Source organism: Aulonocara stuartgranti (assembly GCF_965226115.1).
Source record: "Aulonocara stuartgranti genome assembly, chromosome: 18".
Taxonomy (NCBI): Eukaryota; Metazoa; Chordata; class Actinopteri; order Cichliformes; family Cichlidae; genus Aulonocara; species Aulonocara stuartgranti.
Genome location: NC_138954.1, coordinates 21374339 through 21388415, shown reverse-complemented (window position 1 = coordinate 21388415; position 14077 = coordinate 21374339). Strand labels below are relative to the sequence as shown.

At 42.4% G+C, this 14077-nt stretch overlaps 1 protein-coding gene and 1 long non-coding RNA gene across 2 annotated transcripts; one reads left to right on the top strand and one right to left on the bottom strand.

The window, feature by feature from the left end:
• Nucleotides 1-318: 318 nt before the first annotated feature.
• vwa5b2 (von Willebrand factor A domain containing 5B2) lies at nt 319-14035 on the top strand. Its single transcript, XM_082513932.1, has 22 exons — nt 319-427; nt 1859-2026; nt 3379-3585; nt 4315-4540; nt 4642-4799; nt 5048-5179; nt 5267-5391; nt 5483-5659; nt 5770-5880; nt 6498-6700; nt 7620-7734; nt 8098-8283; nt 9009-9219; nt 9302-9627; nt 9956-10193; nt 10280-10621; nt 10721-10855; nt 11318-11446; nt 11525-11575; nt 11919-12027; nt 12836-12959; nt 13249-14035. The coding sequence occupies exons 2-22, from the start codon at nt 1888-1890 to the stop codon at nt 14008-14010; spliced, it is 4206 nt and encodes a 1401-aa protein (XP_082370058.1). The 5' UTR covers nt 319-427; nt 1859-1887; the 3' UTR covers nt 14011-14035.
• Nucleotides 12879-13284, bottom strand: LOC309694138. The gene is made up of 3 exons (XR_014272807.1): nt 13226-13284; nt 13040-13123; nt 12879-12915 (listed from the first exon to the last, which is right to left on the bottom strand). It is a non-coding gene; the product is annotated as an uncharacterized lncRNA (long non-coding RNA).
• Nucleotides 14036-14077: the final 42 nt, after the last annotated feature.

Here is a 14077-nt window from a genome sequence, read left to right as displayed (position 1 = left end):
CAGCAGTGAGACCTGTTGTTAATCTGAAAGAGTCATTTTAATGCGTTGCCAGGCAATGAAAACACATTTGTACAGACTTTATGTAGCTACAGTAGATGCATGAACGGGCCAAATAATCAGTTGTACATGAAGATGTTTTTATCAGCTATTAGCTTTGTACCATATTTGTTGTTCATTAATGAATATGCATTTGTGACAGTGCTTTGTGACTTGACTTTCTTTATAGGGCAACTGCTGGATTTATGGACAGAGGCAAGGAGAGACAGAAGGAGGGAGCGAGAGAGACAGAGAGGGAGGGAGGGAGAGCAGAAAGCAGTATCTGTTAACAGGAAAACTCCTAACGTATCACTTGGGAAACCCGCAAGCAGATGTGGTGGCGGAGTGATGCAGGGACTGGACAGAGAGGCAAATTAGCAGACACAGCACAGTAAGTGTTCCTGGACGATTATTTTGCTTGTTATCTGGGGATTGTAACTGTCATGAGGAGACTGCAGTGTTGCCCAGAGCCAATTCGCAACCACCTCTGCTACTGCAAACACCGGACTGCTTGATTAAGTCTTGGCAAACAAACACAGGATCATCACTTTCTAAGATTTCAGTCTACTTTTAATGCATACAATTTGAATAGTGGGTGCCATGGCGACTTTTCATGCACCTGAATATGTTACAGGATATGTTGCAGTATTTGTTTTCATATTTCATATATATATAAATATATATATATATATATATATATATACATACTTGTTTCAGGAACAACTCTTGAAGGTTAATATGTACATGCATACATAATTTTCATCTTTATTCTACAATATGTATTATATGCATGCACACATGCACACACTTACTGTGTAAAGATGTCATTATCTGTGTCTTACTTTTTTTGTCAGCAATAAACCTAAACAGATCTTCTATCAAGATTATTCATTAGCTTTGTCAGAGATCTTGTTCTGAATAGCCCAAAGAGGGCCGCTGTTGTACTTTTCCTTTCACGTGTGTTCTAGCAGTATTACTTTGCCCTACTTTGACAAACCAGGCATTTATTTGCTTGTTATGCACTGAGAGCACAGTAGCCAGATGGAGGCTGTTGATCTTGTTAGAAAGGTAGATGTGAAAAGACCATTACCTTGAACACAGCAAACACACACACACACACACACACACACACAGACGCACGCACACAAATGCACCCATGTGTGCATACTCAAACACACGTACATACACACACACAGAGTTTAGTTCACACTACCACTCACTAAGTAAGCTATACATAGGTTTCAGCACCTGTTGCACTTACAGTTATGAAGTGATCAGTCATGAAGACTTATTGAGTACAGTTTTAATTACATACATGAAAATTAGGACATATCTTAACAAGTTTTAATACTGTATTATTTCTTCCTGCAGTTAGAAAAGACTGAAGTAAGTATGGCACTGCAGTTTTAAGAACATGTGGCTTTGCATAGAGATTAGCAGCTAATTGCAAATGCTAGGCATGATGCATAATGGAGCAAGTGCTGACCTGCAGTGTTAATGATTAACCAAGCCTGTTATACTCCAGCTATCACAGTTGGTTGCTACGAGCTTGAGGAGACACGATAGGATGTTAGATGGCCAATAACTGATATGCCTGCACATATAAACAAGAAATATATGGCCTACGTTGTGTATACACATAAAATTGGGAACTTATCTGTTTTTGTTTAGTGTTAATTTGAGCAGCAAAAATCAGGTCTGGTTTACAAGGATCATTGTAATTGTGCTCTGAATAGAAAATGAGAGAATTTAAATGCACACTCACATGTTCCCCTTCCTGTCTGTGCTGGCCATTTGTGTACCTGTGTTTTGATCCAACCAGCAGGGCAGAGGCTTAATTTTACAGAAAAGATGGTGGGGCTGAGAAACCGCTCTACATGGAAACCACTGCTACTCAAAGCCTCCTGCATCAAATCTTGTGCTAATGGTTGCTCCATGGGCATCACTGCGCACCTTACCTATGCCAACGCTGACATAGAGTCTGTAGAAGGTGAGTACTAACTGCCAAGTTTAGTGTAGCTAAACTGTGATATTATAATATACCACGAGACACAAGAAAAAGAGTTTTTGAGTGCAAAGGATAATGATAATCCCAGATTAAAATTGGGAGTGGGACAAGACTTGGCCCGTGAGGAACACCAGATACTTTGAAGTAAAGATGAAGAGTAAAAATCAACAAATCTCTTTCATGTTTATTTGTACTTTATCATTATCAAAGACATCTAAAACCAACATGACCAAAACTGGCCATTCGATGAAATAAACAAGCAAACATACAATAGTAGTATGACTATTAATTTTCTGTATATTCAGAATAACTGACAAGTTTTTTACTTCCTTTAATAATCAGGAGCCCCTGTATGAATGTTCCAGAAGACTAAACATAGTATTTGCTTTGCCCCTATTAAATTTGTTCAAAAAGCTGCCACTGTCTTACACATTATATGCCATGAAGGCAGCGCAGCAGGAGCTGATGGCACAAAACAACTTTAAGTCTTCTCCCTAAGTTTTCCTTGAAGTGTTTACTTTATTAAAAGCCCTTGATGCTCGCCTCTGTCAGTGCGCCCCAGGGTGGCTGTGGCTACAATGTAGCTTGCCATCACCAGTGTGTGAATGGGTGGATGACTGGATATGTAAAGCGCTTTGGGGTCCTTAGGGACTAGTAAAGCGCTATATAAATACAGGCCATTTACCATTTACCATTTATTCAAGTAAGATTTTCTGCTTATCTTCTACTTAATGAATACCTTACAGCCAGTCAAAGTGATGCACAAAAGACCTAACTTACCAAGTAAGAAGAAGAAAAGACCTATAGCCCTGACTCTAACTTAACAGTATAGCCAGATTTATTACAATAAGTGAGGAAATTTAAAAAAAACAAATGTGTTTGTTGGATTCATTCCTTTACGACAGAGTAAACTTAGCACAAAATGTAAGGTAAAAAGCAAAGCAATTGTTGTTTATTTTACTGCTGAAAAATATCTTTCAGTGAAAAAATATCTTGTTCTTTGAAGGAAATTTGGTTAAGGAAAGCTGGGAGAAAGACACGCAGTGACCAATCTCAAGGGTAGATTTGAACCCAGGCTCTTCCATAAACCCTACAACAGCTCAGTCACCTATTCAACCCAGCGAGCTAAACTAGTATCCTGACAAAAGAAACGTATTAAGGTTTTCCATATTATGTCTTACCTAAGAAGAGAACTTAAGGTATGCAACTGGCTCCAGATCCCCCGATCTTAGAAATATCTACTGTACTTATTTTACTTATGAACATTTCTTTAGCAAAAGCCTGTTTCAGTTTTATGTGTCTTAGCAGCTTGTGTGTCTGTAACCTTCATCCAGGTGTGTTCATATACCCTCTCGGTGAAAAGGAGGTTGTGGTGGGCTTTGAAGCCGTGATCGCAGGCCGGTTGGTTGGGGTCCAGATCCAAAGCCGAGGAAAGTTAAAGGACTGCTGTTTGGATTGCTGCCCTGGAGTTGGTCTTGAAGGGAATGGCCTGGAGTGGGGCTGCTGTGGGAGCCCCAGTCTAGACATGCAATGCACCAACGGTGAGGGGGAGGATGGAAGAATGCCGTGAAGGCAAAAATATTATGTTGAAGTTGTTACATTTTTCTCTGATACAATTTCAGAATTGTAAGGAATAAACATTAGAGTTATACCAGCTTGCATTTAAATATATATAATATTATAAATGATATATAATATTATTTATGGATACTGCTGCAGACATGATTCATTGCTTCTCTCCTTGCAGACAGTCTAGCGCAGACGTAGAGAGGGCTATCTGAAAAAGCCATCTTTACACTTGTGAAATGCATATATTTAGTTTGAAAAGCCCTTGATACTGATGCTGATGCTGCATGACACTAAAGCAATAAAATCGGCTTTTAGCTTATAATAAAAATGTTTTATATAACTGCAAAACATTTGTGTACTGATGCTGCAGTAATAATGTGGCTTCAGTACGGTAAGTCCGTTCTGTGTCAGATGAGGAAGGCCATCTGATCTGGATCCCTGCCTAATGTTGTAACGGCATTCACTTAGTAGAAACATATCTACTTAACTGCAGACCACAGAACAGTTTATTTAATTCAGCTGATGGTGATGGATTATTCTGAGTAAATACCAGCAATTAATGTGCGTTTGTGTGCTAGGTTTTCAATCATGTGCTCTTTTCACATTCATCTACATGTATTTTCATATTTATTAATGATGTCGCAGACAGTCTTGAAAATTTAACATAAGGTTCTAACACAACATTGTATTTTGGGCTTTAGGACATCTGATCCTGGATGAGGACCTGGAGAGAACCACTTTCATCGTGGGCACCGGAGTCATTGGCCCCATGGATATAGTGTCGATCATCATAAGCACGACACTAGAACTTCCCACATTAGAAAACGGAGCCATTCGGATCGTCTACCCCACACTCCTTACCCCGCTTGTCACTGGGAAAATGACTCCAAGCAAGAGTGAAAGTGGAGGGAAGTCTGATGAAACTGGGTATTTATCAGACGTGGACTCCTGATTTTTTCCCCCCACTTCTTTCATATTATTTTCCTAAAAAACTTCCCATTGTGCGCCTTTTTTTCTTGTTTTTGTAGGGCGACCAGTTGTTTTGGTGCCACCTCAGGAAAACAAGATCGGATCGTGCACTCTCAGCAGCAGTGTGCGCACGCCATCTTCACCAGCCCAGCTGTCAACCTGGCACCTTATGAGCTGAACTTCCAGCTGCTGGTCAGAGGGGCCTGTCTGCTGGCTGGTACTGCCTGTCTCCTCAAATAAGGCTGATTCAGTGGTTTTCATCTCAACCATTATGAAATATGAGAACAGCAGGCAATCTCATTACTGAATAAAATGAATAGCTTCATAGGCGATCTCAGTCCAAACACAGCCAGACGATGAAACAGATTTAATCTTCACTAGTGTGTGCTGTAAAGAAAAATTAACTCATTCAAAACATTGTAATATGTTTACTGATTTTCATTTTTTGCCTCTCTTTATTGATAGGACTGGAGAGCCCTACTCACGCTCTGAGGGCAGATGCAGATCCAAGTGCCCAAAGTGCCTCTGCCACCTACATCACCTTGGCACAGGAGCATCCCTATGACAGACACATAGAGATTATTTTGCACCTCAGCGGTGAGCGATGACAAAGTGGTTTGGGAAGGTCTGAACTTTTCATTGCTGTGATTTTCTTTTTATTCTGACTTTTAAACCCTTCCTCAGAACCTCACAGCCCCTTGGTCATCTTAGAGAGAGGCAGGCTCTCCTTCAGCCAATATGAACAGCAAATCTGCTCCCGTCGAGATTTCATCCGATGCACCCGCAAGGATTCAGAACCTGAAAGAAAGGTTTGTTCGTTTTTTCCTGCTGTCAAACATTTAAATACACCTTTCTCAAGACGTTAAGCTTTCATTGCTGATTTTCCTTCTTCGCCTGCAGCTGGAGTTTGTCAGGAAGCGATACCACAAAGACATTCTGTGCAGCCCTGTGTTGATGCTCAATTTCTGCCCCGACTTGCTGCGTGAACCTCTGGAAGTGCACAAAGCCACCAGGGAGCTGCTGTTTCTCATTGATCGCAGTGGCAGCATGAGTGGCGCCAACATCCAGCGTGTGAAAGTGAGCAGTAGTCAAAAGCATGCAAATAAAACATGAAGTTCAGATTTGAGAATGTATATATATGTATATGACTCTGGCTCCATCCTGTATATGCTTTCTTATTCTGACAGGAAGCCATGGTGGTGGCACTCAAGAGTCTACCTTCTGGCACAATGCTCAACATTGTGGGATTTGGTACCACCATCAAGCCCCTGTTCACCTCCAGCAAGCTTTGCACTGATGTCAGTATTACCTAATGAGCTTTGCCCCTGAATTGGGTATTTTTAAAAGATTTTCAGTGTTTTTCATGATATCTGTGAATCCCTTCCAGTAAACGAGAACACACGGAGCATTTGGATGATGTTTTTCTGAACACAAAATGTCATTCAGTCGTTCAGGACTATCTGTTCTGTTTTCTACTCTCTAATCAGGCAATAGGTCAGTTCTTGGGTTGCCTTAGTAGCAGAGTATCAGGTTTTATCCAGACCCGGGGCTGCAAGCACAAACAGTCTTTCCACATTCTCCTCGCCATATGGTGGCCTTTCATGCATTTTCACTTAGGCAGGACGTGTCCCTCCATCTCCTGCACTGACAGCTATGTTTATCCACCATGTGAACTGAGGTCATTTTAAGGCAGGTGCTAATGTGTGTTTGTTTGTGCTGTCTTTATTAGAGAAGGGTTGATTTAATTTGTTGCTTCCCTCACAGGCTAATTAGTGCATCTGATAACAAACAGTAAATTTATCCTGGCAACATGTTTGCACAGGCGCTGCGGTTCGACAGGAGTTGTTTGCTTCTCCCTCCTTTACTCAGGATCTGATTGCATCCCCACTTTAATCACTTGTGTGTTTGCGTGCAGGTCACACTAACTCGGGCCTACGAGTACGTCCAGAGGATGAGAGCTGACATGCGAGGCACCAACCTGCTGGGGGCGCTCTTCTGGGTCTATCAACAGCCCATGCAGCGCTCGTACCCTCGCCAGGTCTTTATTATTACAGATGGATCCATCAGCAATGTAGCTAGAGTGCTGGAGCTAGTACGCAGAAACGCGTGTGCTGGCAGGTATGGATATTATGTGCGAAGGAGGGTACAGAGGGAGCAGCTAGTTATCTATCATGACAGACAGATAAAACTGACAATAGTTGCAACAGCTGGTTAATAAAAATGCAATATTAAATAAACCATTAAATCAGTGAGGTTAGGAAGCAGGAGATAAGTAAAGAAGAGTGAATGGAGGCAGAACCAGGTGAATGACATGACAGAGACAGTATATGGGGGAGGACAGCAAGAGAAACAGAGCGTGGACCCAAGCAAACAGTGATCATAAAGACCTGAGAGCAAATCTCTGTGGAAGAAAGACAAGAAAGGCTTGAAGTATTTTTCAGCCCCGCCCAGTAATCCCGTTAAGTGCTCTCCTCTGCAGTAAGAGTCACGCCCCTCTGGTTTTCCCCAGATGCAGAATGACTTCATTTATGCCTTATTAGTATTCGCCTGTCGGACTGACTTTCTCCACTGTAATTTTTCGCTGTCCTTTAGCAAACTAGGAACACGTTTGTTCGTTTCTTTATTCTTATGGAAAACATCTAATTCTGCCCAGTGTAAATTAGATTGCCATCTCACTGCAGTCTGCACCTGAGAAGGTGTTGTACATCATTTTGAGCTTCTGTTTCCATATTTAGCCAGCCAGACTGCTGCTCAAGAACTCAGCCTTTTTCGATTATTCCGTCCCCTGAGCCATTTAAACTCTTAGCTAGCCAAATGGCTGGTGATCTCCACCAGTGTCTGTTTGATGACTCTACATTTTCTATTTGTAAGCGACATAGAAGCAACATTTTAGGTTATTTTCAGGCTACTTCAATAGACATAAAAAATAAACTGTTATAACACAAACAGTGAAAATCATCCACAATTTAATATCATAATTAAATTTTCTCTTGTGACGTGATAAAAATGTAATGTACACACTGTATCACCTTTGCAGATGCTTTGGCTTAGGCCTTGGTCCACGAGCCTGCAGGAGACTCCTGCAGGGCGTTGCCAAACTGACAGGAGGGACTACAGAGTTCTTGGATGATGAGGAGAGACTCCAGCCCAAGGTCAGCAGCGCTGCAGCACTGCCACCTATTGGAGTGAAAAGAATTGCAAATTAATTAAAAGCAAAGTCTTGAAAGAATACATATGTAAACCTTGGGGCATTACATTAGCATTTCAGCATAGAGAAAAGCAACTAGCAGTCGTAAAGTGTAATAACTACTCAAGCATTTAAGTATAATTTAGAGTTATTTTACTTTAGTATTTTCATAGTATGGCTTTTATAGTTAGTTTAACAACTGTTAGCCATTGAAGATATACATGTATAAGTTTAAGTTTACCAATTTTTTAGCTTATGACAAATCACGGAAAAAGTGTTTTTTTAATTAGTTTGATACGTTTACTTCTTCTCCCCATTTCTGCAACAGTTAATCAAGCCCCTGAAGAAGGCCTTTGAACCTGTTCTGACTGACGTACGGATCGACTGGTATCTGCCAGAAAACATGGAGGCTCTTCTTACACCCAATGAAATCCCTCCACTCTACCCCGGGAACCGCCTCATAGGATACTGCACGCTTTACGACATGACCAGTTTCAAAGCAAAAAAGGCAGAGGTATTACTCTGTGTGCATTACCATGTAAAATATTAAGTCAGCACTTATTTGTTTATGTTGCTTCAAGTGAGTCAAATGTTATTGTATTTTTACAGTGTTCTTGAGCAAGAGTTCTCCAGGGTTTCTGAAACTCTTGCAGAGTTTATCTTTGGACATTTGCTGATTTTTCGCTCGTTGTTAGTCCAGTCCTTGTAGCTGACCAACTTTAGAGCTATAACTGACCTATGAATCATTCAATCATAAATAACACACCAAACTAAATGGATGAACCAGTCTTGTGTCTCCACATAACAGACAACTTAGCAAAGAACAAATGTTAAATTGTATCTTTAGGCACTTTGTTCCCATTCCTTTAGTTGAATCTATGACAAATGTCAAAGATAACACAGTTTGGCAGGGATAAAGTATTATTTTTGCACCTGGAAACCTATTCCTGAAGATTACTTAGAGAACCTATGAGAATGCTGCCAAAGACAGTTCAGGCTATGTTGGAGAAAAAAAGATCGTCATACCAAATATTGACTTTGTAGAATTCTAATGAGTTTCAAACTCTTTCTTTTTGCTTTATAAGCTGTATTTTTGTACATGTATATTTTAATACATTGCTGAAGCCATTTCCAGTTTTTCTACCAAAATATGCAGAAGTGAGGGTTGGCCCCATATTTTTGCACAGTACTGTACCATTTTTTTAAATGTAATCTTTGCATTTTATTTTTTTGCTTCAGGAACAGAGCTACAAAGATTTACTTCGTGGTTCTACGGGTTCAGTTTTTGGCCAGTCAAACGATGAGCTTTCACCTCCTCCTGCCTCTGAGCTCATGCCTGTGGTGACATGTGCAGATGGCACTGAGTTGGAGGAAGCACTGAGGGAAATTTCTAGAGAGATATCCTCTGAGTTCTCCTGTGCCAAAGACACAGACACAGGCACCAGTCCAGGTTGGTCACTCATCACGAACATTTGCATTTGCCAGCACACTTTAAACCACAGTGGCTAACAACAGGCTTTTGTCCACTATAGGTGTGGAGTTGGACTGGTCCAGCGATGTGAGGAAGAGGATCCAGGAGAGCTCTTACATTCAGGAGCAGTACATCCTCACTCGCTGCTCACTCAGCAGTGAACGAAGTCTACAAACGCAGTCCCACTCTCACATACATGCCTCAAATTCTGACGGGGGCTTTCTCTCCAGCTGTCACTGCTCTGGTCCAGTGCTCGATACAGGGTCTCTGCCCCAAGGCCTCGAGAAGATGCCCCCTCCAGAACAGAGATCATCCCTGTCTCGCTGGGCAGACTCATCATGGCAGCAAGACCTTTCAGTCAAATCCCCAGACAGCGGGACCAAAAAAGTAAGACTAAAGACTGACAGACTTTTTTTTTGGAATTTAGTAAGTAATTGGGAACACACAGACAAAACAAGACATGAAAATATAACAACTATATATAACTATAAACTTCTATCTTTCCTTTGGAAGAAAGATCATATAAATTAAAAAGACTGCTTATTTGAGTCATGCACAGCTGAAGCACACAGTCAGTATATCACAGGAGGTTGCTGCAAAGTTATTCTTGCAACATGGCAAATACATTTCAATCTAATGACCTTAACATACTGCAGAGAAAAGCAAAATGATACCCAAACCTACTTCTTTTTGCTTGTCCCCCTTTTACAACCAGAACGGGTGTCTGGATGGAGCTGAGGAGTCTCGTAGGAGACAAAAAGCACTAGCACGTTCAACGATGGCAGCGCGAAGTTTTTCGTCCCCCCAGGGTGAATTAGAGATGCATCGGCTGAGAAGGGCTCTGGAGAGGGTCTCCTTTGACCAAACACTGGGAGGGAAGCTGGAAGAAAGTGACGCGGAGACACAGCCAACACCACGAGGGACAGCGTCCCACAGAAGCCTCACCGACTCCAGTAAGTTTCACTGCAAAGAAAATAGGATCATATTTATTTATTCAGTCCCGTAAAATTTCTATCCTATTTTTCGCTCTGCCCCTTAGATGGACTCTTGTTTCCCGCCTCCCCTCTGGACTGGGACAGTTTCACAGATCCAGAGTATCTCTTCGCTGCTGTCCCGCCTGACAGTCCTCCCCCAGGCCAGTGCCGTTCCCTTATTCATGGTGTCCTGAGTGGCAGGCCTGTGTCCTGGGAGGTCACTGTAGACCTGGGGCACCTCTGGACCCCTGAGAGTCAGGACATTGAAGTAAGTGGGGTATATGGAAGGGGAGGTGAAGAAGGAAGAGGAGGGAAATCGTGCCAGGAGATCATTCACCAACTGACCGCTCGCTCAGTTATAAGAGACTTTGAGAAAATGGCAGAGAAAGAGAGCGACATTGGACATGGTGGGCGGTTTACCGGTTGCTTTTTCCTACTGATTAATGTGCCGTTATCTCCAAACTACTGTGCATCTCTTACTATTCCTCTGTTTGATGGCTTCTTAGGCTCAGCGAAGCGATATCGTACAAAGGCTATCCAGACAAGTAAGCACTGTAACATCATCTGTATGTACACAGCCTTCACCACCACTGACAGCAATCCCAACAAAGGCTTGGCTGACATGGATGTGCAAACCACAGGTGTGCCACCCACCAACACACATACACAGAATAAACTCTCAGCTCAACTTTCATCCAGGAAGTTTTGTTTACTTGTCAATGATAATAAGATATCTGTAAAGAACAATCCTGATCTTCTCATTGGTGTTATGAGGAATCAAGCATTAGAATTTGTCTTCTCTTTGAAGCCTGGTTTTATGTGTATGCAAGTTTAGAGCATGCAGCTTGAAAGACTTTGGCAGTAACAGGTCTGTATAATTCTATATTTGTGTCTGATCCCCCTGACCTTGTTTTGGATAATGGAGGGATGGACGGACAGACGGAAGGAAAATCAATAGCTCTTCTGAATTCTCTAACTTAAGGAAAACAGTGCTAAGTGAATTACAGAAGCACCATTTTAAATGTTATTTTTATTTATTGTTGCATTCAGTTGATATTTTTAAGGGTCCACATTGTGTTCTGTTTATTTGTGTGTGTCTGCAGGGCTACATTTGGGAAACAGGCAGGCTTTTCAGTCAGGAATTCGTAGGCAGAGGACTTATTCTGTAGGTCTGGGCAGACGGCACACCACTGGAGACAGTGCAGAGGTGGAAGACACCTGGAACTCTACAGGTAAGAACGACCGAATGATGCCAGCACCCATTTCTGTTATCAAGACTTTAGGTCATCAACAATCTTTGTATCTCTCAGACAGAGATGACACTCCTGCCTCACCCTGTAGTGTAACATCCTGGGACTCTAGTAAGTACTGCTGTCCGTTCGCTCAGGGAAAACTCTGGTGAAGAGAAAGCTGTGGTGAGAAGGAGAAAAAGGAGGACCCCTCTCCCCCGACTCCATTACACACACAACTTGTGAAGAAGCTCTTAAAGGATCAGTTCATCTAAATAAATCTTCCTTAACTTTATTGGTATCCAATCGCACAGACATATTTGCTTTTATTCATTTAGTTCCAGATCCATGTAAAATACCTCTGATCAGTTTTGTTTAATCTGGATGAGCTGAGCCTTTAAGCACAATCAGAAAACACCACTTTTATCACTGAGCTGATAAAACAATACAATTTAATGTTTTAATGTCATCCCAGGTGTAGGGGGCAGCTCCTACTACACTACAGCCATGGCAACAGGCACCCCGAGCACTCGCTCACAGCGATCTATAGAGAGCAAGTCAATGGAGAGCTTCTTTGGCACCAGGTAAGACTTTCATATTAAACTCTTTTAACAGTTTGTGTGAGACTGACAAAGATGCAATAAAATAAACAGCATGAAAGGACTAAAAGGCGCTAAAAACTCCTAAGAAGTAAGACACGAAAACAAATACTGTAGTTTCTTGAAAAGCTCCTACTTTAAAGTTGTTCATGTATACACTCCGGTTTGTGCACATGTTACTTAAATGTAAGAAATGAGCCACAGCATCACCACTCTGTTTACCCACATCTGTAAATGTCCTGAGAGTGAATGATGGGCCATTTACTGAAGTGTAGGAGTTAATAAATATGTGAAAACAACTCGGCCCTGGAACTCATACAGCACAGACTGTAGGTTCTAACCGTGATTGATGCAGTGAATGTTGTTCAGGTCAGGGTTCATCTTTTCACGCAGGCATATGGCTGTTCACTGCAGCTGCACGCTAATTCAAACCCAACAACCCTTACACGTGACATGTCTTTAGCGACTCCCATCACAACAAAGGTTTCTAACTGCAAATTGTCAAAAGTTGTTGCAAAACTCACCGTTGTAGTGAATTCTGATGTAGATTATACGGAAGTATTCATAGGATTTCTTTTTTGCGAGGCTCCTGTTAAATCTGACACTCTGAATCCATGTAATTTGTCTTTTGTTTAGTTAGCGGTAGTGTTCTCACTGAAACAGCAGTGTTATAATGACATGCAGACCACAAGGGTGTACGCACAACTCCCACATCTCCACTGGCAAATTGCACTCTCTTTAAATGTTAGATTTTTTTTTTTTAGCGTACCTGTTTTGTTTTTTTTAATTCCAGGTTCCCGCTGGGCAGGCTCAGGTCCTCCATTTCATCAGGAAAGCAGGTGCCTGTCAAGTCCCACTGCTTATCTGCCGAGACTGAGAAACATCCTGAAAGTGAAGCTCCAGACTACCTGCCCCTGGTGAGCTGTGCCAACATGGAAAACAGTGAAGTGCTAAAGTTGTGTCCACTTTATTTGTTTACCCAGCACACAATACATACCATCAGCTCCCAAATTCATTCTGCAAACTCCTGGAGTCAGTCAACATTTAAAGGCAGAAGAACTTTGGAAAGTTAAACCACGTGCTATGACAAATAGTGTGCAAAAGAGAAACACTGCCACGTTAAAGGCAAAGTGCATTTGCAGCATTGTAATACTGTGCACTCATCTTCAAGTGTGCTCATTACCCATGTCTGTTATGACTCCTCAGGTTCGTCTGCAGCTGGCATCAGGAGCTTTTCTTCTGACTGAGATCTACTCTGACTGTGTCCAGATTCCTCTGGACCGCCTTAAAAGAGCATCGCCATACAGTCTCCACCGCCGTAGTCTCAGCCCAGCCTTACGCTGCACATCTCCCAGTGCTCCATCCTTGTCCACTAGTGCCAAACCTCCTGGTGCTCCCTCTGGTCACCACGTTACCTTCTCTCCTTCCGCTTGCTCCTTTGTCAGACAAGCCATTCCACCTTTCCACCACACTCCAGATGATACTCCCCTAATTTTGGAATCGAGGCTTCGCCGAAGATACCTCTCTGAACAAGACCCTGTCACCTCTCCCACTGACCTCCCCAGCTCTGAAGAGGGTTCTTTGGAGTTATCCATCAGCCCCTTTCAGAACCAGAACCTCGGCCAAGCAGACAGTGGCCGTGGGTCAGAGACAGATATATATGAAGGCTCTACACCTGAGCAAGCTTACCTCCAAGGGAGCAGCCAGTTGGCTCAAGAGGATCTGGAGGGCTCAACTTGGGCCACAGCTGTGGCCCTAGCGTGGCTAGAGCACCGGTGTGCCGGCTACTTTATGGAGTGGGAACTGGTAGCAGCAAAAGCAGACTCATGGCTGCGCTGTCAGAAGCTGCCCGAGGGACTGGACATGGCAGGGCTTAAGGGAGCAGCCAGACAGCTGTTCCTGCTGCTGCGCCACTGGGATGAGAACATTCAGCTGAACATGCTGTGTTATAACCCAAATAATATGTGAGACAATCGTCTCAGAGGAAACCAAGCCAACTCTGATTGTTAGCATTCTCACCATTTCCCAACGATAG

Coding starts and splice junctions, on each gene's coding strand:
- vwa5b2 (XM_082513932.1), top strand. CDS start 1,888: ATGGTGGGGCTGAGAAACCGCTCTACATGGAAACCACTGCTACTCAAA. Junction 11,447..11,524: donor AGACACCTGGAACTCTACAG/GTAAGAACGACC, acceptor TGTATCTCTCAG/ACAGAGATGACACTCCTGCC. Junction 12,960..13,248: donor CTCCAGACTACCTGCCCCTG/GTGAGCTGTGCC, acceptor ATGACTCCTCAG/GTTCGTCTGCAGCTGGCATC.